The following is a 20,357-nucleotide window of genomic DNA, read 5'->3' on the forward strand; positions in this document are numbered from 1 at the left end:
CAGAGTCTTGAGAGGCTTTGGCTATTAAACTAGTTGCAAGCAATTCAAGATTGTGTGATAGAAAACACCTTTCCCTAAAATTAAGAAGTTAAGATGATGACTGATATTTTGACAGCAGTCTGCAAGGGGCTATAGACAACATCAGGACTAGAACCTGTGCTGAATACTCAGACTGTATTTAATAAATGTCTAGGTGAACTAGGAATTTTAATGTACGTACCTGTATGTATTTTAATGTCGTACCTGATTTGAGAAAAGGTGCAGCATGAGCAACAACGATATGAATTTCCTTGCACTGCTCTGCCACTTCTTTTTTTTTTCCCCTTCTGTTTTATTATTATTATAGTGGAATGGTGGAACAAATATTCCTTTGAGACATGAAACATCATTATCTTAGACTGTGGATAGCCTGTCCTAGTATACGCAGCGCCCTGCATCATCAGGGTTTTGTTCTTGGCCATCAGCCTACTGTGAAGCATTAGACAAGTTACTTTCCCTGTTGAGACCCTGTTTCTCTTCCAGGTTTGTATTTGTTTCGTCTTTCTAGTTTGTCAAACCTGTAGAGAAAGGACTGTATGTTATATGTTTGCATGTGCTTTGAGTAGAGGGCTGTGGTCTGTGTTGAGTTTCCTAGGCTAGAGTAAATATAATAAGTGGATGGAATTTTCAATCTAGTTTGTATCTGAATAGGTTGTTAATGACTTTGTTTCTTCCTTAGGGATCCGAAAAGACATGCAGTTAATACGATTCCCTGTGTCTTCCGGTGTTCTTGGTTCTGAAACTTTTAATTTGACATTTTTCTTTTTGCTGTCAGGGGTGTACAATGACATATCGATAGCTTGGCTGGAATGTGCACATTGTTCCAAAGTGGAGTATTACAGGCTTGCCAGGACATTTCTAATGCTCAGAGGCAGTGTGGCCCATGTGGGTGCTTGGCTACCTACCAGCTTAGGAAAACAATAGCATCATTTTTAATGTCAGTTGAGTTTTAAGCAAATTCATGTTTCTCTGTTACAAGTGAAAAGGTAGATAATGTTCTTTAAACACGTTACAAGTAATGCTTCTGCTTCCAGGGTTTAGGGAACGTTTTCCCAAAAAGAAATAACATAGATTTTCCTCAAGATGTGTTTCGTTACCATATTATTTACATTTTAGGGGAGAATTCTAGAGAACAGTATTACGTTATTTCAGTTCTTATCATTTTCTGGTCACTTCAACGATGTGAAATTGCAAACTTGAGCTTAAAATAGATACGCAGACTGAGAACCGTAGCAAGAGTGGGACAACAGGGCACCAAATGGGGAAAATGTTCTTTTGCTTATCTGGTCCTCCCACCACTGACCAGAAGGAAAGGCCGCAGATAGCTAGAGGGAGGCAACAGGAAAGACTGCAAAAGAGGAGCAGACAGAGGAGGGAATGTCCTGTGAGCTGTAAGGTCTTCCTGCACCCCATGTGATCAGTCACTCGCTGTTTGCTGCTGCTTTTTTTCAAAGTTAGATATTCTTACCTTGATCTTCTAAGATACTGACATTATATTTTCCATTATTTCTGGTATAATCGTAAAATCTTGAAGCATAAATTCTTCATTATGTTGTTGACCTCACTGTGAATCACAAAGAGATAGCTTCCAACCTTTTGAAAAAACTGGGAAAAAGAGATCTTGGGAAACAGTGGTCTAGGAAGCCAAGAGAGTACTTTCATAGATGTACGTAAACCAAAGCTCAACTGCAATTTAAATTCTACACATAGCTGCGAACAGTTAGAGCCAAATTCTCACTGTAAATCAGAGTAGCTCCATTAACTTCAGTGGAGCTGTGCCAGCATATCCCAGACAAAGACTTGGCTCTGTCTATTAATAGCAATAGTCAAGTAATAGTCATCAGTCAGAGAGTTGGCTGGAGACATTCCATTGGAACAAAATTTTGATTAAAACACAGAGATAAGACTGACAGAGGAATCTGCCTTCTGGTTCTTGCACAGAAAGTAGCTCCCTTGGGGTTTGATCCTGTGCCACAGAGCTTGCACAGCCCAGTGAGGACTAACAGTCTTTCCGATAACCCAGGTGCAGGCTTTTCAATTAAATGATGTCCATAACACTGGTATGACCGTGAAAGTGGTGCAGTCTGATTTTGCATTTTGTGTCAGCGCAATCATTCTCTCTTTCACCTACTTTTCTTTCTCTCTATCTTCAGGAAATCTAAGGTTTTCCTTTCACCAGATTTCTAAGGTGTTCCTTGAAATTCTTCAGTATGCCCTGATGAAGAGAACGTGAAATTTTGTCATCACTCATTGATGCTTCGTTCCTATGTAACCCTGTTGTTCGGGGGTTTTTTAAAATTTCACAGCTGTTTTTAATATCTCTAAAGGTAGAGCGAACTCCTTTAAGGGTCATCCTTGAGTCATTTTCTTATTAAAATTCCCCCCACAGCCCAGCAACAATTCCTACTCTGTGTGGTGTTATGCTGTTTTAATTTCCCAGTAATTTACTGTGCCCCACAAGTCCAAATTCCCTTTATATATTAACTTCTGTGTTTTGGCTCTTACCCATCTCTTCCCTTGGCTCAAAATGAATGATACCGGAACTGTCTTTGAAACAAGGAATGTGAAGTTTTTTGTTTACACAGCAGCATCAGGATTAGTTATGAGTTGAAGCAGCCTTCCCCCCCCCCCCCCCCGTACCCTCATTTTAATACTGCAGTGTGCCTGTCCTCTTTTCCACCCAGGAGAGGAAAAGGGCAATCTGATCTCATGCCAGGAGCTCTGGCTGGGCTGCCTGACGCCTGCAAGTCTGAGATAGCCGCCATACGTGTGCAGCAAGCCTGACACGTTCAGTATGTGGCAGGTTACTGTAGCTGTCGTAGCAGTCCCTTGTCCATCCAGCTGTCCAAGCGTTCATATTTCTGTGTGACTTTTCCTGAAAGGAGATGTGGAAGTGCTGGCGGGGTGTGGGGCACGCTTTGTGTAATGTAATTGCAGTCCTGCAGTTGCAAAACCCCGTGCTATTTAGATGAGGGCTGCGTTCATCTGGAAGAGAGGCAGGCGCTGCTGCGGCTGGGAGCACGTTCGCAAGCAGGGTCCTAAGTTGCTTTGAAACTTCAGACTTAAAACAGGCAGGAGCACGTGGTGTTTAAGTACCTCCGGGATTAGGTGGCATCTAAGCTGGAGTTTTCAGCTTCTCAGGTTTATTTCCAGACAAACTGAGAACCTGGTTTGATTCTGGCTCTTGATGTTTTGCAGTCATGAAGAAAGGGTGTCTTCTAATCTTAGGGTATGCTCAATAAGGTGGTGGTGGTTTTAGTTGTTTTAGTTTAGTTTGTCTCAGTTCTGTCATAAAATCTTGACGTAACAAGTCTAACTGCAGTGTTCAGTGCAGTTTGTGCCTGGGTCGTTGGACCGTCTCTTACGGATTAATAAAGTTTGTCTGCGTTAGGGACTAAAATCGTCTCAGCTGTAACAGGAATTGTAGCTGTAGTGAGAAAAAGACTAGAAAATTTGTAAATAAAACATACTGACATCCTCTGGAGTATAATAAGAGGCAGATTCTCAGCGGCGAGTTTTTGAGTTTCCCCTTGAGCGTGCAGGTGTGACCGTCACTACCGAGTCTCCCAGACGGGAATCAGAACCCGCCTGCTGAAGATGGTTTTTTTCACGTGTTTCTTTTTCTTTTTAGGATCCTCTAACTACTGTTGAAATGTGACCACAGTGATAAATAGAGCAAAATGTGCTTTTTCAACAACTCTGTTGTGGACATTTAATCCGACTTTGTTTGCTGGAAGGGCTGCTTTTTGGTAAACATGGCTTCATCTGGGAATGAGATAGAAAGATGGAATCACAAGCAAGTGGGAGAGCCGTTAGAGCCAGTGACAGTGACCTCTCCTGAGAATGGTGATCGTCTTTCACCAGTGAAGTCGATCAGCAGTGTAGACCATCTCTCTCACCTCCCTGGAAAAGCAGACTCTGCTTACAGCTCTTTCTCGGGGGGCTCAAATGCTCCGGAGTATCACATGCCGTCCTGTTACAGCGAAAACTGCTGTGTGCCTCCAGAGCAGGCACCATACATGGACTCAGAGTATGTGAGAGGTATTTATAATCTCAGTGCAGCAAACTCTGAACTCAGATGCATGCATCCATACAAGTCACCAGATCTGAGCAGCCATGACAACTCTCACAGCGTCGGTCTCGCTGAACGATATGAAGACACTCCTACCCGAGGGACTTTAAATCAGGGACCGCTGCCTCTGGCTGCACCTCCGCCTCCAATGCCTCCTGCACCTTTTCCTCCCACGCGACTCGACAGCTATAAAGTCACTAGACACTTTGAAAACACGACAGGGAGACGTAACTCTGGAAGTCACAGTGAGTGTAGCGTGCAGCCAGCTTCTTCTGTGCAGGACAATCAGCTAGAAGATAAAGATGCATCATGGAGTCAAGTCAGGGATGAAATTACTGAGCAAGATATAGTGGCAGCGAGGAGAAAGACTCTGGAAAACAAGAACCTTTCCTCTTCTGATTCTAAAAATGGGCTATCTAAATCAAAAAGTCAGGGGTTAAAGACAGAGGAAAATGGAGAGCGGAGGCTATCCCAAGAACCTGTAAAAAGAAGCAATCCACACGTTTTCATCAGACCTTCTTCATTCATTTTTCAAGAATATTTGAAGACTGACTCTATGGCTGGTGCCCCTAAAATTCTTTCTGCTTATAATTCAGTTCATGCTTATAAAGTTCCTGAAGAGATGAACTCTAAAGCCTACCATCCACCACATACCAACCCTGTTAATGATATACAAGAAAACAAACAGTATCCCTGCATTGTATATAAGCCAAATTTCAGAGAATCAGATCCGCAGAGCACAGTGTCGGAGCCCCGCCAACAAAAAGGATCCTTGCTCCGTGCTCAGTGCCCAGTCCATGATGAGCTGCATTCAGACTTAGATCAGGATGTGTCTGAGGACAGCTGTGACGTAAAATATATGGAAAATACTCTTCTGATTAAAAATGCATCAAAGAAGCTACACAGTTGTACAGATAAATACCAGCGCTATGACTCTGAAGGAGAAATTGGGAATGATGTTTGGGAACCACTCCTCAGTCAGCAAGCCAAAATGCAGAAATCCTTGGTGTCCCATAGCTTGGAAAGCGTAGAATCAGAGTATCCTCGCTGTGGGGGATTGGATCTGGGAAAGAAGCAATGTTATGATAATACTAACCAAACTGCTTTTTTCAGACCAAAGGAAGATGCCACATCTCATTTTTTAAATGAGTTCAAGAAAGAAAAACAAGCTAATAATAGCAGTCCTGACCTTACAATGCATCTAGAAGAAGCGAAATCCTTACCTCTTGTTTGCTTTCAGAAATATCAACCTGAACAGCTTGGAAGACAGCTGCAGGATGATCTTGCCAGTGAACAAATAAACAAGCAGACAACGCCCCTTCTTTACTATCTTTCTGGGGGGGAAACCACCAATATCCTGCATCAAAGGAAGCACGCCCAACATCAAGAGGACTTGAGCTCGCCAAGGAAGTTTTCAACAAGCAACTACTCTGCCTCCGCAGGATCTGTAGACTTACAAAGGGAAAGTAATCAGCTTCAAAAGACCAAACACAACCATCAGCGCATTGCTGATGGTCTGAATGAGGCTGATGATGTCATTCTGGGGAGTCCTGGTTCATCAGTGGATGAGAGTTTCAAGAATGACTACAGAGAGAAGCTTAAGGTAGCTCAAAAAAAAGTTCTGAGAGAAACCTCTTTTAAAAGAAAAGACTTGCAGATGAGTTTGCCTGTTAGGCTGAGACAGAAACCCTCTAAAAGGCCTTCGATTGAACATCTTAGATCTTTTTCATTATCCAGTGCAAATGAGGATGCTAAACTTGTTCCTTGTCCTCCTCCTCATCTACAATCAGTAGAAAACTTCGGTAAAGATGAAGAAATTAAGAGGGCACAAATGGGTCGAATAGGGGGAAGGAAAAGGGTAACAAAGGAGCGAAAGAAACTGTGCTTTTCTGAACCTGAGAAACTCAATCAGCTAGAAGATAAGGATGTATCGTGGAGTGAAGACAGGGATGAAATTACTGAGCAAGATATAGTGGCAGCTGGGAGAAAGACTCTGGAAAACCGAGGAAGGGCACTTTCCAGTTCAAGTATCTCCAAGACTGAGCTGAAGCAAATCCAACATACTGCACTTATTCAATACATGGAACGAAAGATTAGTCAAAAACCGGGTAGTTCACAACACATCCCGCTGCATAAGCCACCTCTGCAGAAGAGACCTTCGTATCCTAAATGGCCTTCTGGCAAGATTTCCAATCCGAATAGAAGCAGGAAGATGCAAAACAATGAGATTTTCTGCCAAGTTTTCTCTGAAGAAGAGTTTCCAGATGTTTTTCCTCCTTTGGCTTTTACTACCCCACTGAGCTTGACCGGCAGATGCAGTGCCAGTTCTGCTGCTGGTACGGTGTCCTCAAAACATAACCTCTCTCCCAAGGAAGCAGATGGAAGCTGCACCAGCAGGTGTGCATCAGCCAAAAACCTCCCTCAGGCAGGTGCTTCTGCTTCTGGTAAAGGTTGTGAGAGATCAAAATCAACTCCTCCTCCCATGCAGGTAAGAAAAATATTAAGATAGTAATTCATTGTTTGAGTCCCACTTCAAGCCTTCTGCCTGTTTTAGGGAACAGCGGGACTATTCACCTGAAAAATCACTGAATAGCACAAATGAGGAGGACGTGATTCTTAACACAAAGCACTAGAGACATGAAGGAAGAGGGGAAGCCACATGTGTTTGTTCTGTAGGAAATGCAATGGAGCTGTTTAAAAGCAAAGTGTATGGTCTGCTGCGCAGCGTGCAGCAGAAATAAGCTTTTAGGAATTCTGAAAGAAGTGCTACCAATTTTGACACGTAGTTCTGATTAATGATAACTCAAGGGTATTTTTAAAGGAAGTATTGCAAACAAACAATGTATTCTTGATGGGGAAAAAGTTCTAACAGGATTGCCTAGGAAAAGAAACTTAGTAAGAGAGCTGACTGAAAGGTGTACTCAGAATCTGGGCAGAGCTATCTGTTATGATTGATCAAGTGCACAGACAAAGGTAATTTATAGACCCCAATGGGGACAAAGTGTCTGTTTCGAGGAACAAAGTGTACAAGTGTCATATGCAACCCGCTAGGGCTGGACAGCACACGGGGCACATAACAAGCCCCTTGAATACTACAAATGGGTGTATATATGAATTGACATTCAGAAAACTTGTTTGGGTGAGCTGCAGAGGAAGGGGAGACATGTGGTCTGTGAATCTGATATATTCTAAGCTCTCTTCAGAAGTGAAAAACTTTTTTCCGTTTTCCCATTCCCAAAATGTGTTATGGGACTGAAGCTTTGCTTTCCTAGCTCACTGTTTTTTCACTTGGTAGCAGAAAAATCCTTCCAAGGGCCAGTCTGCACTCCCACTGCTTTTTTCTGTCCTCTCTGCAATGTCAGTTTGGTTCATTCCCTCTTCTGCTCCCAGCCCCGGGCACCCTCATCTGCAGCGCACGCTGTACGTGTAGTAACGTAGTCTAAAAACGCTGCTCATACGAGTGTACTGTTTTCATATCCAGGACGCTTCCAAATGTGCAAGTTCGGCAGCTGCACCAGCCCGAAGCCGTGAACCCTGCCTCGGCCTCCCCAGGTAAGGCTGTGCCGCTGGCGCGGCTGGGCGAGCGGGCAGAGCCGCGGCCACCCGCTCGCCAGCAGCAGCTCCTGGGAGCCCTGTTGTCCCCCCGCCCTGGGAGGCTGAGAACAGCCTTACCCGTTGTGCTCTCTGCTGCACAGATGGCCACCGGTGCTGGAGAAGCAGCCAGGTGACTCGGGAGGGCGTAGTGGGGAGCCGGAGCCACCGGCACTGTTGGCCACAGTTACAGGTCCTGTTACCAGCCTGGCTTTGTCATTGAGGGGGGCAGCAAAAGAGACTTTTCAGCAAAGAACGAACCAAATACGGACTAAAGAATCACAGAATCACCCCTGCCGGATGTTGTGTCAGGTGTCTCAAATCTAAATCAAGTGTAGCTGGGTCATTCTCTTGGCCTGTGTTATGCTGCTTGTATTTCTCTCTGTCCTCTTGGGTGTATCTGTGTGGGGGGTGCCTTTGTCTACTGCCTGACTTGGCCCAAAATACTGATGTGAAGGTCACAAAGCTGCAGGAGGTCTTTGAGAAAAGCCGGCTACAGGCAGGACCCTGCGGCATTGCTGAAAAAGGCAAGGTTTCCTGGGAGCACAGTCCAAATTCCTGAGCCAGCTGCAGCCCTCACCTCGCAGCAGTACGCGCTGTGCAGGCAGCCTGGCAGGCACCCATGCGAGATAGGTAACACCTTCTAGGGGTGCATCGGTTATCCGCTGAGAGAGGGCGGTACAGCCCGTGTCTAAGACGTGGGGAGCTTCACTAGCAGCTGTGATAGCTTCTGTCCTTGCCTCCTGGGATCCTTCGTTGCTCATATGGGAGTTGTTATGTGCTGTACTATTTTCTTTCCCTTTGGAGCAGTCTTTAAAATGGTTTCTGCTATGCAGAGCAAAACTGGAAAATGCACAACGTACTGGAAACTGAGCTGCTCTCCCTGTAGCAAGCAGCAGCTCTCCTGCGGATATTTGAGATCGTCGCTCCCCCGTCTGGTCTCCAGCAAAAACAGCATCTGGAGTTAGCTCAGATAGACCCATAGTCTTGAAAAACCTGTGTACTTGCATAATGGTAATAGGGGCTTTGGATGCGTTTTTATTGAAGGATAAAATTACTGTGCGGTTTACACATAACTAACTAGAAAGCGTGTGTTCATCCTCGATATTTGTTTTGCTCAGTTAGGAGCATAAGGGGAGAAAAGCAGCTGAGCTTTCGCTCGACGAGGAAGTGGTGCTGACGCTTGTGTAATAATCTCCGTAAATAGAAATTCCCCTGTTTCAGTCACTCAAAAAGGTGTGAATGGTTTCTGGAGAGTTGCTTATCTTAGTGAAATTTGTATTTTTATTAAGATTTAATGTTTTGTTTAAATTTCCCAGTTCAGCTGGAGGCTTAGCAGGTCATGATGAATGTAACTGAAAGCTCTGGGCAGAACACTGCGAGGTCAGAAGTATATTTGACCATAGCTCTATAATGCCTGCTAGGTAAAGAAAAGATCCAGAATTGGTTTCATTGCTTATTCATTTAGATGTTTGTCTGTGGGAACGAGCTGTAAGTACAGGTTTTGTCTGTTTCAGTTGTATGTTATTTTTTCTCTTTATTGTGCTCTACAAGAAAGTACTGTTGAGCTGCAGTAGAAAATCCACGCTAGTCTATGTTTGCGTTATCAGTTACTTCAAAAAAAAAATCAAATTAGGACCCACAGAAAGAACAAACTATGATTTATTACCCACACCAGTATTGTCTATATGTCATGGAAAAAAACTTTATTTTATGCGTTTTGCAATCATTCTGCACATACAATTTTTAAGTCATTTTCATCGCTATTATCCGTTTTCCCTGATATCTGCACTGAATGCTTTGTTTAGCCTGCAGGATCTGATCTTACCCTTTACCCCCTTAGCCTGCTGGTCTTACCCTTTGCCACTGTAACGGGCCCTGAACAAGCGGGAATAAGGCCTAAGGATCTCTGATGTTTGCCGTGGTTTTCTTAGGTGTCTTTTCATCTCTTCCTTTCATCGTGTATCGCTTCACAGAGATGTATCGATCTGCGATCACAGGACTGCATCATCAGTCATAGTCTCATTGCTCAACCGTAGCATGTGCCTAAGTAAAAATTATAATTGCACCCCATTTCTAAGATAGGGCAGCTGCTGAGGAGATGCCTGAAACATTGGTGACGTTCCTGCCAAGGGCCATACACTGAACAAGAGGGAACACCCCAAACCAGTGACTGCAGAAAACTCCTCGGTCTCCGCGAGAGCCCCTTGTCCTTGCTGGGGAATCACGTTGCTCGCGTTCTGGATGCCGGCTAGAAACTCTCCCTTTGCCTCAGCGCTTTCTTCTCGTTTGTTACCTAGTTTGTGCTTTCCTGTCAGCAGCGCAGGACTTCTGGCAGTCCTCGGAGACTGCAGTCCTGAGCTGGAATCGGCAGCAGCCCGGAGCTGGCGCTCGCCCGTCCCCGCGGAGGGCTCCTCGCCGCGCAGCGCCCCGGCCGCCCGCCCGCTGCTAGGGAGAGCAGGTCGAGATAGCAGCATGGGTCGTCGTTAGAAACCGGGCATCATTAGAAAACCAGAAGTTGAGTGGGGATTCAGACAGCGGAGAGTGGGGCAGCCGCGCGTTTTACTTACTCCCTTTTCGTCCCCGTGCCCTGTTTATCTCAAGCAAAATGAATAGCTGTTACAGAATGAAAAGTTTTAAAACTTTAATAAAAAGAAGAGGCTGGAATTATAATGATAATTAGCTGTAGCTACTTAAAATGTTCAGTCCACAAAAGTATCTATTATAAAGTCTCCCAAATAAATGCAACTTTTGTCTTCTTTCTTATAGTTTCCGTAATCCTGAGAAAGATGAATGTAAGAGTCGTGAAGATAAAGACGATAACGTAACTGGAAGCACGTGCTGTCAGGATGGTAAGGAGCTAACTCCTGAAACCTCTATTGCTATCCCAAGAAGTGGAGGCAAGGAAGATAATCAAGTGGAGAAGGAGTGCAGAACAAAATCTCTGAACGGCAATGTTTTCATGAAATGTCCAGAACAGCAGTTAGAGGCAGATGATGCTGCAGTCCCTCAGGAGAAAGCAGCATGCTGCCACACCACGTTTTTAGTTCAGTCTCATCAGGGAGAAAAAAACACAGTCAACGGTTTAGCTGCAAAGGAAACATCCACGCACAATAGCCAAGATGATATTCTCCCAGAAAAAGAGAAGTATCTGCCGAAAAGGAGGCTGCAGTCTCCTGAAGACCAGCGATATGAAGAACTTGCTATGGAGATCATTGCCAAAGACAGTTCTCTGGTTGACGTTCTCATGCCTCATCCTATTAGAAAAACTGCTCTAGACTTGATGGAGGGTCTTTTTCCTATTAATATTTCCATGTTAGATAAATCATACAGGAAAAAGAGAGATGTGCAACTTGTGCAGAACGGGTAAGTAGACAAAAATAGTTCTCTAGTATTTCAAGCTATTTTAATGTATGGATATCATGTATATACTAGTACTAAGAAGACTTGAGAATTTTTAATTTTTGTTTCATTAGCAAAATATTGTATTTTTCTGATTTACATGTCAAGAAATATCTCAGGCTATGGGTGTATGACTGGAGAAGGGAAACAGAAGGAAGAAACTTGCAGTAAGCCACGCCACGGTAGCTGTATACAAACAAACAAGCTGTGCATTTTAAAAGTGTGAGAAACGAGTAGGCTGTGCATTGGTTGGTGGGCATTTAAGGTATGACAAATTCAGCCCAATTCTGTTGAGGTGAATTTGCTGCTGTTCAGCCAAGCTGTGTGGTTTCCACACCATGTCATTTGCAGCTTTTGCAAGTCGTTTTGACAGATTCACCTACTCATATGCCCGCTGCCTGCAGAAGAGCGAGACACGGCTGTGCTAAGAACAAGAGCAAACACTGGCTGGGAATTAACTGCTGCGCGAAGGTGGTGACAGGCACCTCAGTAGCTGTGCCATATGTTGGATGTATTTTAAACACTGTGCTGAATAGGGTGCATCAAAAGCAGCATGACCCCTCATAGAAAGGGACGATGACAATCCACGGGTGCAAATTTCTTGCTCCATATCTTTTCAAAAATTAGAAACGTTGTGGCTCTGAGAAGGAGGAAGTGTGATTCTGACACAGCAACGCGAACAATTATGAACATAACGTTTGTGGACAGGTTTCTGTTTGTCACAGGTGTTTCTTTTCCATTCAATAGCAGGAAAGGTAATAAAGATCTAACAGAAGGAAGCCCTGAAACTGAACACAGTGCCAGGCAAAGGAACGAAGATCCTATTTCTAAGGAGAACCAAATCCTGAATAGGAGTAGAGACTGCACGAATGACCTAGATGACATCACGTCCAAGAAAGTAGGTAGATGACCGTGAACGGAACAATTCTTTCTTCACCGTGACGAGCTTTTAATATTACATATATTATTGCGGATGCTTTTATTCATGATTTTTTTTTCCCAGTAACGTTATTTCACAGAAAGCTTTGAGTTAACTTTTTTCAGTAGGTAGCAGCTAAAGTCCTGACAGATTGGTATATTGATCATAAATGGTGGTGTTTAAGTCCTGTCTGGTTTTATTCGAATCCCTCCTCCCACATACTTATCTTCACCATGTCATCGGGGATGGGATGTACTGAAATATAAGCAGCAGAACTGGTTATATATTTCCTTGCAAGATCAGCTCCTGTGCAGCAGCTGACTCGCAACTTAACACTCAGATCTGGTCTCAAAATCTGTAAAATTCGTTACGACTGGCAGTCTAAATTAGAAATGCGTTTTACAAGAACTGGCAGCAGTTTCTATTGCTACGCTACATGTATCTATTCACTTCCATACATACAGAGAATATCAGCTTGGCTATAGTTGGACTACAGCTCTACTAATAGGAATATGGTGTCTTAGAAGAGTAATATGTAGCTTTGAAGAATTTTTTTTTTCCTATAGAAACCTAGCTATATTCCGTCTCGGGTAACTACCATGTGCCTTCCTGGATTCCTCCTGCTGTGGCTGAGGTGATAGTTTTCATTGCACGTTGCTGAACTGCCCCTGCTCGCGTCAGCACTGGCTGATTTCCATAAAAGCTGGTAGATTTGCTCTCCCGCTCTGATCTCTGGGCCTTTTTCCGTATTAACACTTCTCTATCAAACAGCCTCCCTCACTGGGTTTACTACACAGGCTAATTTGGCTTGCTTGAATCCCCTGTGAAATCCTCTTTTTCTGTGTAGATTGTAAATGAAATTTCCGTCAGATCTTGTGCAGTTTGGTATAATAGAGCTGTGACTTCCTCCTCGAGTCTTAGAGCATAACCACGTGTAATCAAGTTGTAATCTTTATTCTAGTTTATTCCTAACTCTGACTGGAAGCTTTCTGAGCTGTATTTCCGGTTTAAGATGATTACTCGCTCTTCAGAGTTTGAGAATTAAATATGCCTTGGAAAATCCTTCCATTTTTTTTGTTTCCTAGCAGCTTACAATTTTTTAAAAGTCTAAAATTTGGTAGAGACGGTGTGAGGAAAACCCTGTAAGTAATTTGAATTCTCTTTGGCAGTAACAAAGTTTTCTGTGGTTTTTTTCCCCCGTTTGCAGGTGGAACTCATCTTGAGCCTCCGATCAAAACTGCAGACCCTGGGGGAAGAAAGGGAGCTTGTCCTCTCTGAAACCAGGGAGTGTGCTGAGCGAGGCAAAGAGCTTGAGGCAATGGTGCGGGACGTCTGCAAGCCCAATGAGTTTGAGCGCTACATGATGTTCATTGGTGACCTGGAGAAGGTTGTGAGCCTGTTGCTCTGTTTGTCCAGCCGTCTTGCCCGAGTCCAGAATGCCATGAAGAGGATTGATGAGAAAACAGATGCTGAGGAGAAGGTGAGTGACAAGAGATAAGGGAATTTAGTTTGTTTTGTTCACCTCTTTCAAGGTGGGACTGTGTTTGCCTCATTTATCTGACAGCTCTGAACAAATGGATGAATTATACCAGCCGTTGCTTAGTCAGTTAGTAAGAAGCCGTGGGCTATGTTTCCGCAGCTGGAGCAGACCAGGCCTGTGGCTTGGGCAGCTGTGCAGTGCTGGAGAGCAAAACTGAACGTGCCGCACGCAGAGCAGCGTGAGGTTACGGCAGGAGCAGCGAAACCCTGGAGAGGGTCTGAACTAGAGCGGTGGCTTTTGAATGCTCAAACTGCTCCCTGGGGAGTAGTTCAAAACCTGTGCTTCGGACTTTTTTTTCCATTGGCAGCTTCAGTGTGGTAAATACTGCACTTGGAATCTTATTTCACTCAATGCAATGGACTTGTCTCCGCTATAGGGAGTGGGAGGAAGGTATTGTCTTAAGTTGAGATAAAATTCCCCACAATTTAACTCAACTAGCCGGTTCTGCTGGAAAATTAGGAATTGTCTCATGTCACAAGGAAGTCTTTTCAAGTCTGAAATATACTACTTTTATAGAGAAGATAAGCCCGGTTTATCCCAGAAATGATGCATTTCTGCTGTTCTTATTGCTTTTAAACATGTTTTTCAACACAATGCCTGCTGTGCTTATTTCTCATTCAGAAATCAGAAAAGCACAGAGTTACTACTGGGGTTGCATGGAGTTGTGCTGCTGCCGATCTCAGGGTGCTAGAGGATTACTATAGTTCAAATTCAGAAGGCCACTGACAGAATCCTATCATACAATGCGGTGTGGAGACTCAGGATCCACCTGCACTGAAACGTCAGTGGTGTTAACATGAATAATTTTTAGGCAGTATTTTACATTAGCTTTGGCTAACACACTTTAGTTTGTGGAGGGGAGTTGTCTCTTGAAGATTATGTTTGTGCTTTTCATAGTAAATACATTAAAATCGTTTATTCAAGACTTTGAGTAACATGCTCAATAAAGACTTGTTGACGTGCCATCATTTTTATGGCAAATCCAGGAGTCCCAGTCTTCAAATCCAACTGCCGTTTTCAGCATGCACATGGTTACAGCAGCTCTATGCTGGTTTTATCGATGTGGTCCTGAAAATGGGAATTTTCTGGCAGTGCTATCCCTACGAAAATCACTACAGCCGAAACAGAATTAGCTAAAATGTGAAAGGTATTAACATCCTGTAGAACAGGCAAGGCTTGATTCTTGTGGATTTGTTTAAAAGAAACCTTTGATGAACAGTTACTGTCTGTATCAGGGTTGCTGTATTGCACGTAGATCATAGCAGTCATACTCTTTTTAATACGGTATTGGCACCCTGACCACACACAACTCACAAAATACAAAAAATGTATGCCTAAAAGAGCTTCTTATTGAAAGAAACTGGATACAGGATATTCTAAAATTACCAGAATTTTAAGCATATTGATTTTTTTTTTTTCCTGAGGACAACATAGAAGAAGTGAGCTTTGATGGGATTTATTGATATCTTTAACTTACAAGCCACAAGAGTGAGTAATTTGATCTAGAAAAAACTTATATGGAACACAAAACCCACAAGAGGAAGTAATTAAGCTAAATAGACTGCGGCTTCCAAATGAAGATCTGAGTCTGCCAGAAATTATGAGTTTTCATACTGTGATTTTTCTTTTTTCTTTTTTTCCATATTAGCAATCGCTGAATGAACGGCATGAGCTCCTGTCTAGACAGCGGGAAGATGCAAAAGACCTGAAAGAAAATCTAGATCGTAGGGAAAGAGTGGTTTCTGGTATCCTTGCCAAATACCTGACTGATCAACAGCTCCAGGGCTACAGACACTTTGTTCAGGTGAAGACCTCCTTACTGATCGAACAGAAGGACCTCGAAGAGCAGATTAAATTTCTCGAAGAACAATTAGAAAATCTTGAGAAAAGCATCCCCTCTAATACCGAGTAATAGATCATGCACTATTACACATGGCTATTTGTGACACTTTCCTGGAAATCCATATGCATTCATTGAACTTGGCCCAGTTTGATGAATTCTTGCAATCCTGTTAGTGCCACAGTGTTGACAAGTGCTTAGATGATCTAGGCACGTGCTGGAAATGCTTTGCCCCTTGCATAGACCAACTGACAAAATCTTACAGTATATAGCAGATTGCATTTTAGAAACGACTGATAGGATGTGTTGCTCCTATTAATTTGGCATGTTTCCCCCCACCTTGTTGTCTATCCGTCTGTTTCCAGATTGACATAGTCTCAATAAAACAATTATATAAATATTTTCCTCTTGTAGGTGGGTTAAATGTTTGAAATGAAAAATGATGTGGGTGTTCGAATCTGAACTGGAGATTGAGCATCGCCATAGTACAATGCTCTGGACCATTTCAGTGAAACTCTTGCACTCATTGGAATTGTCAATTTTTTGTATGTATGACACACAATAAAAGACTATACTATCATGGAAGAAAGCAATCAACCTTTCCTGAGTAGCTGCCAGCCCTGAGTCCGTCCTGGCTTCACGGAGTCCAGGTAGGCTGCTGAGTAGCAAGTCTTACGAGGGCAGAAAACAACAGCAGTCTTCACTGACATGGACTGATAAGGAGCTGGCTAGTGATGAAGCAGCTTAAATCAGCACTTCTCAGGCTGATAGGCTCTGCACTTACTCCTGCACAGTCTATTTGCAAACTCCTTGCTATTCTTTCAAAGTGTTGGTTTTTCAAGCAACGCCTTCGGGGTTTTGTCGTTAAGTTTTCCGTTGCCAGCATGCCTGCTGGGTGCTGAATGTGGGGAAAAACTGCTGTAGCTGAGGTAAGTCGGAAGAGGGGAGGAAACCATTCGGTTTTGCTGAGACTGTATAATGCGTGAAGGAAGAAAATAGATTAATAATCCCTTGGCAAAAATGTTTTAAACTAACGTATGCTGAGGCAAATCAAAAATGTTGCTGTATTTAAAATTTGAGGGGGGGGGGGTGTTTTAAAAAAAAAAAAAAAAAGGTGTTCAGTGAGAATATTGTGAGGTACGCATCTGGACCGTGACTGAGATGACTATTAATCTAAGGTTTCTGCTGTAGGCGAAGCAGATTTTCGTTGTTCCGTAATGCTAGAAGTTACCAAGAAACGTTTTACTGGCAGCCTGTGTCTTGGGCTGCATTAAGGGTCATCAGTACTGAAAGAAATTTGCCTTTCTTTCTTCCCACCTCTGGCCTTTGACTCCCACCCTGTGGCACCTCTCCTTCGGACTTGCACCAGCCTTCAATAAGCACGCGGCGACCCACCCTGGGGAGCTGACATTGGTTTAAACTGTTGGTTTTAGTTGGTTTCAACCCAGATCACATTCTTCATCTGCGTTTACCCGCTAGGCAACAGAATGAACTGACCAAGAAAGGATGGCGTAAGAAAGAGAGGCCACCACGCTTCCTTACGAGGGATGTTTGCGAAGGGTGAACGCAGCGTGGAAAACCGGAGGGCCGCTGTCCCCGAGCCCCGGGCCGAGCGAGCTGCAACCTGCTGACTGCAGCCTGCCTCTTCCTTCCCTCTCGCCCAGCGTGGTGCTCCCCGAGCCCTCGCCTTTCCTTCCCCGCTTCGGCGTTTGCCGTCTGCCAACAAGTTCGTCGCCCAGCATGGCGAGGGGGCCGGGAGCTGCGGGGCCGTGCGAGGACAGACCCCTTGCCGGGTGCCACGGGCCTCAGCTGCCCTCTGTTTGCCTCCAGCATAAGCTGATGGGTCGCTGGGTACTGTCCAGACTCCGACAGATTTCGACCGGAACCAGCGTTTGTTCAGTGACTTTGGAGCTTCGGTTCGCGTACCCGTACGGAAGTAGCAGTCTGTGTAACCCTGCTCGCATTCGAAGAGGAACAGCGTAGCGTGATGTACTCCGACCAGGGCTCTCCAGAGTTTGTCTTCGCTTCGGACGGCTGCGTCTTATCGTGCATGCCAAGTGTCAGTAAATATATCTTCAATAAATCGTGCAAGTGGATGCTGTTTAGCTGTGGATGTTGGTAGTATTTGTTCCAGTGGCCTGAACAAAATACGTTTTGTTTAAAGCTGAAAACTGTTTCACTGGACACAAAACGTTTTGGGTGAGCTAACTGTCTTGTACAGATCCAAGCCTCGGGGAACCCCAGTAGCTCCGTGAGCCCAGCGACCAAGGGGCCTCGTGTTGCCCGTTACTGCGCGATGAAAACCGGCCCGACGCAGGGAGGAGACCTGCTCGGTGCGTCTCGAAAGGGTTTAACAGGTAAATCTGAAAGTTGCCTTTCAAGAATGCTCTTAAAATAGCAGAAGCTACGTTAGCTGAATCAATGGAGAATTTAAAACGTTGAATGCGAGCTATGTCAAATGAGTTGTCTGCGTTATTTGAGAAGCCGGACTTGAAGGTCCGCTCTGTTACGCTCTCCTTCCAAAAGCTTCTCTTGTGAACAGGAAAGTTTAGCTGCGTGGTCATGTTCCCTTAATTTAACTTCATGTATTAGAATGCATAAAAGTTTGAAGTCGCTGAAGTGGCTAAGGAAAAATATAGTGTATCGGTGTCAGCCGACGCTGCTACAAAATCGAGGGTCTCTTCTAGGAGACTGGTGTAAGCACGTGGTCCTTTTCCCTGCTGAGGAAAATTACTTGGTGGAAATACATGTTTGATATTGAAACTAGTGCTTGCCTTAGAAGGGAAGGATGGGTCTGCGTTGTTTAGTTTCTGTTATCTTTCGGTCTTTTGTGTCACGGGGAAGACTTTCACCGCTTCTACTGCGCTGGCATTCCTAGGCAGCTCTTGCTTAGCATCTTTCCAAATGCCAAACTTAGTGTTCAAGTATGCTACAAAGGGCAAAAATTAGAAATAATTTTTACTCTATTTTCTAAAAAGTCACGTGTGTGTACTCCTTTATTCCTTTGTTACAAGTTTGAATTTCAGGCAAAGCAAAAAATTGATACGGGTGACGAAACTGGAACCTCTTCACCAGCAAACAGAAACCGCCTTTCAAAAGCACCAGCAGGTCTGGAGGTCAGGTGGGTTGAGATTTTAATGCTGATTATTGTTACTGAGTTATTACCGGTGGGCCAAGCCCAAGATAACGGCGGTAGTTCACATTGGACTTTAGTCGAGCGCAGCGTGCCTGGCACACCTGCATACCTGAACACGGGCTTTCAAAATTGCAGTTTGATGTGGCAAATACAAATAATGATTTAGTCTTCAGAGCTTTGCAGAGGATCCTCTTTAGCAGCTAGAAGCAGTCCTGCGTGCTTGTGACACTGATGAAAGGCCCTCCAGTTCCTCAAAAATCGCAGCCGTTGCCTGCGAGAGGAAGGGACGCTTTGCTCTGGAGACGTTAGCATCTCCTCTCGGCAGCGTCCAGCCGAGCGGGGAAGACGTCCCGCTAGAGATGATGGTGCTACGCTACCCCTCATCAGCGGCTGTGAGGGGACCATCCAGATCCTCCAAGACGTGTTTTTGTCAGCTTACACTGTGCGCTTAAAAATCTTTCTCGAAAGCAGATCCCACCGATCTCGGAGCTCGGCGCTGCGCGGGGTGTCCCACTGTGGCGGGGCGGGTGCCTCGACTGCGTGTGTCCTTGGCTCTGCTTGGTGAGCTCGGTCCCCAAGCTGCGTAACCGGCGTCCTTCCAGCGCAGCCACGTTCCCGTCTGGGCCGCAAAGTCCTGCGGGGAGCGAGGGGCTGGCGCTAAGGAAGCTTTGAAAGCAGACCCTTTGGGAGAAGGTGAGAGAGGCTGATGTGTCCGCTGTATTTTGGCAGAAGGTATCATCCTGTTGGTTCACGAGCGCTGTCGTGACAGGTATCTACTGCCTTGCTAAACAGCAGAGCTTTAACAGGGATGCTGTGATCCCACACCGCTCCCTGCGGTTGTCGGCTAGCCCTACGTAGGCGGAAGACTGAAATGTGATACCTGAGCTGGAAGCGCTAGTAATCGTTGGCCGTTGAAGGGAAGCAAAGAAATCCCGCCGACGCAGGGACGGTGGAGCTGAAGCCCTGTGCAGGGCTCCTACGCTATTGCTGCCGCCACCACAGCTCACGAACCTGCCGGCTGTGCCTGGAGCGTCCCTCACCCGTGACTCCTCCCGCAACGACAGCGAGGTTGGTGTGGACCAGGGAAGCCTTAATGCTCTGATCTTCTCAGCTGATGAATGAGCTCCAGGGAGCAATGCTGCTGCTGCCAGCCCTGCCCCGGCCGTGCCGGGGGCTCCCGGTGCTGCCTGCAAGCCTGATGCTTTGCAGCATCCCAGGTAGGAGGTAACCTGACCCCTCCACCGAGAGAGGCCTGGAGCGAGGTGTGTGAATTAATTACAGCTCCGTCCAGTAGCACACAAAATAAAAGTGCCCAGGAGAAAGACGAAGGTAAAATAGAAGGGTAGAGATTAGGTCTTCCCCTCAGGAGTGCTGGCTGTACGGAGGCTAATGCGATTTCAGAAACTGTATCTGTACGTCATTTGGCCGTCCGCGTGCGAGAAGTGTGGGGGAAGAAACTGCAGTAGCTTATGTTCTGCTAAGCACAAGCAGGTGGGCCTGATCTCTGAATAAAAAGATATCTTTTATTGCTCACAGCCAGAGAGATTAGCAAATAATATTATAGGTGTGGGATAGAGCAAGCGGTCAGTGGAAAGAGAGCATGCGTTATGTCCGCTTGACAACGTCTTGGCAGTAATTGCTGGAACTGTAAAAGTAGCGGCTCGTTTCGACTTTGATTTAACACCCCCTGGAACGTGTGGGAGTCGCTGCTGGATCGGGGGCTGCTGCTTCAGCTTCTCAGGCACCAGAACGGAAGGATTTTCTTTTTAACCCAGGCCTCGTTTCTTCCCTGGGGTGTTGTGCTGTGGGACTTTTGCA

General features: G+C 45.0%; 1 protein-coding gene across 7 annotated transcripts in view; it reads left to right on the forward strand.

The window, feature by feature from the left end:
* The window catches only part of SHROOM1 (shroom family member 1), a 40,805-nt gene extending 25,002 nt beyond the window's left edge, over positions 1-15,803 (forward strand). For 6 of the 7 annotated variants that reach the window (XM_068959603.1, XM_068959601.1, XM_009678954.2 and 3 more), the window contains 6 exons: positions 3,671-6,599; positions 7,593-7,663; positions 10,472-11,068; positions 11,852-12,002; positions 13,231-13,503; positions 15,212-15,803. In XM_068959603.1, coding sequence (XP_068815704.1) covers positions 3,795-6,599; positions 7,593-7,663; positions 10,472-11,068; positions 11,852-12,002; positions 13,231-13,503; positions 15,212-15,475 — 4,161 coding nt within the window. In that variant the 5' untranslated portion in view covers positions 3,671-3,794 and the 3' untranslated portion in view covers positions 15,476-15,803. Of the gene's footprint in view, positions 1-500; positions 523-3,670; positions 6,600-7,592; positions 7,664-10,471; positions 11,069-11,851; positions 12,003-13,230; positions 13,504-15,211 lie in introns of those variants that run through there. The other variant, XM_009678962.2, reaches the window with a different exon arrangement.
* The last annotated feature ends 4,554 nt before the right edge of the window (positions 15,804-20,357 follow it).

Source organism: Struthio camelus, chromosome 13, assembly GCF_040807025.1.
Source record: "Struthio camelus isolate bStrCam1 chromosome 13, bStrCam1.hap1, whole genome shotgun sequence".
Classification (NCBI taxonomy): domain Eukaryota; kingdom Metazoa; phylum Chordata; class Aves; order Struthioniformes; family Struthionidae; genus Struthio; species Struthio camelus.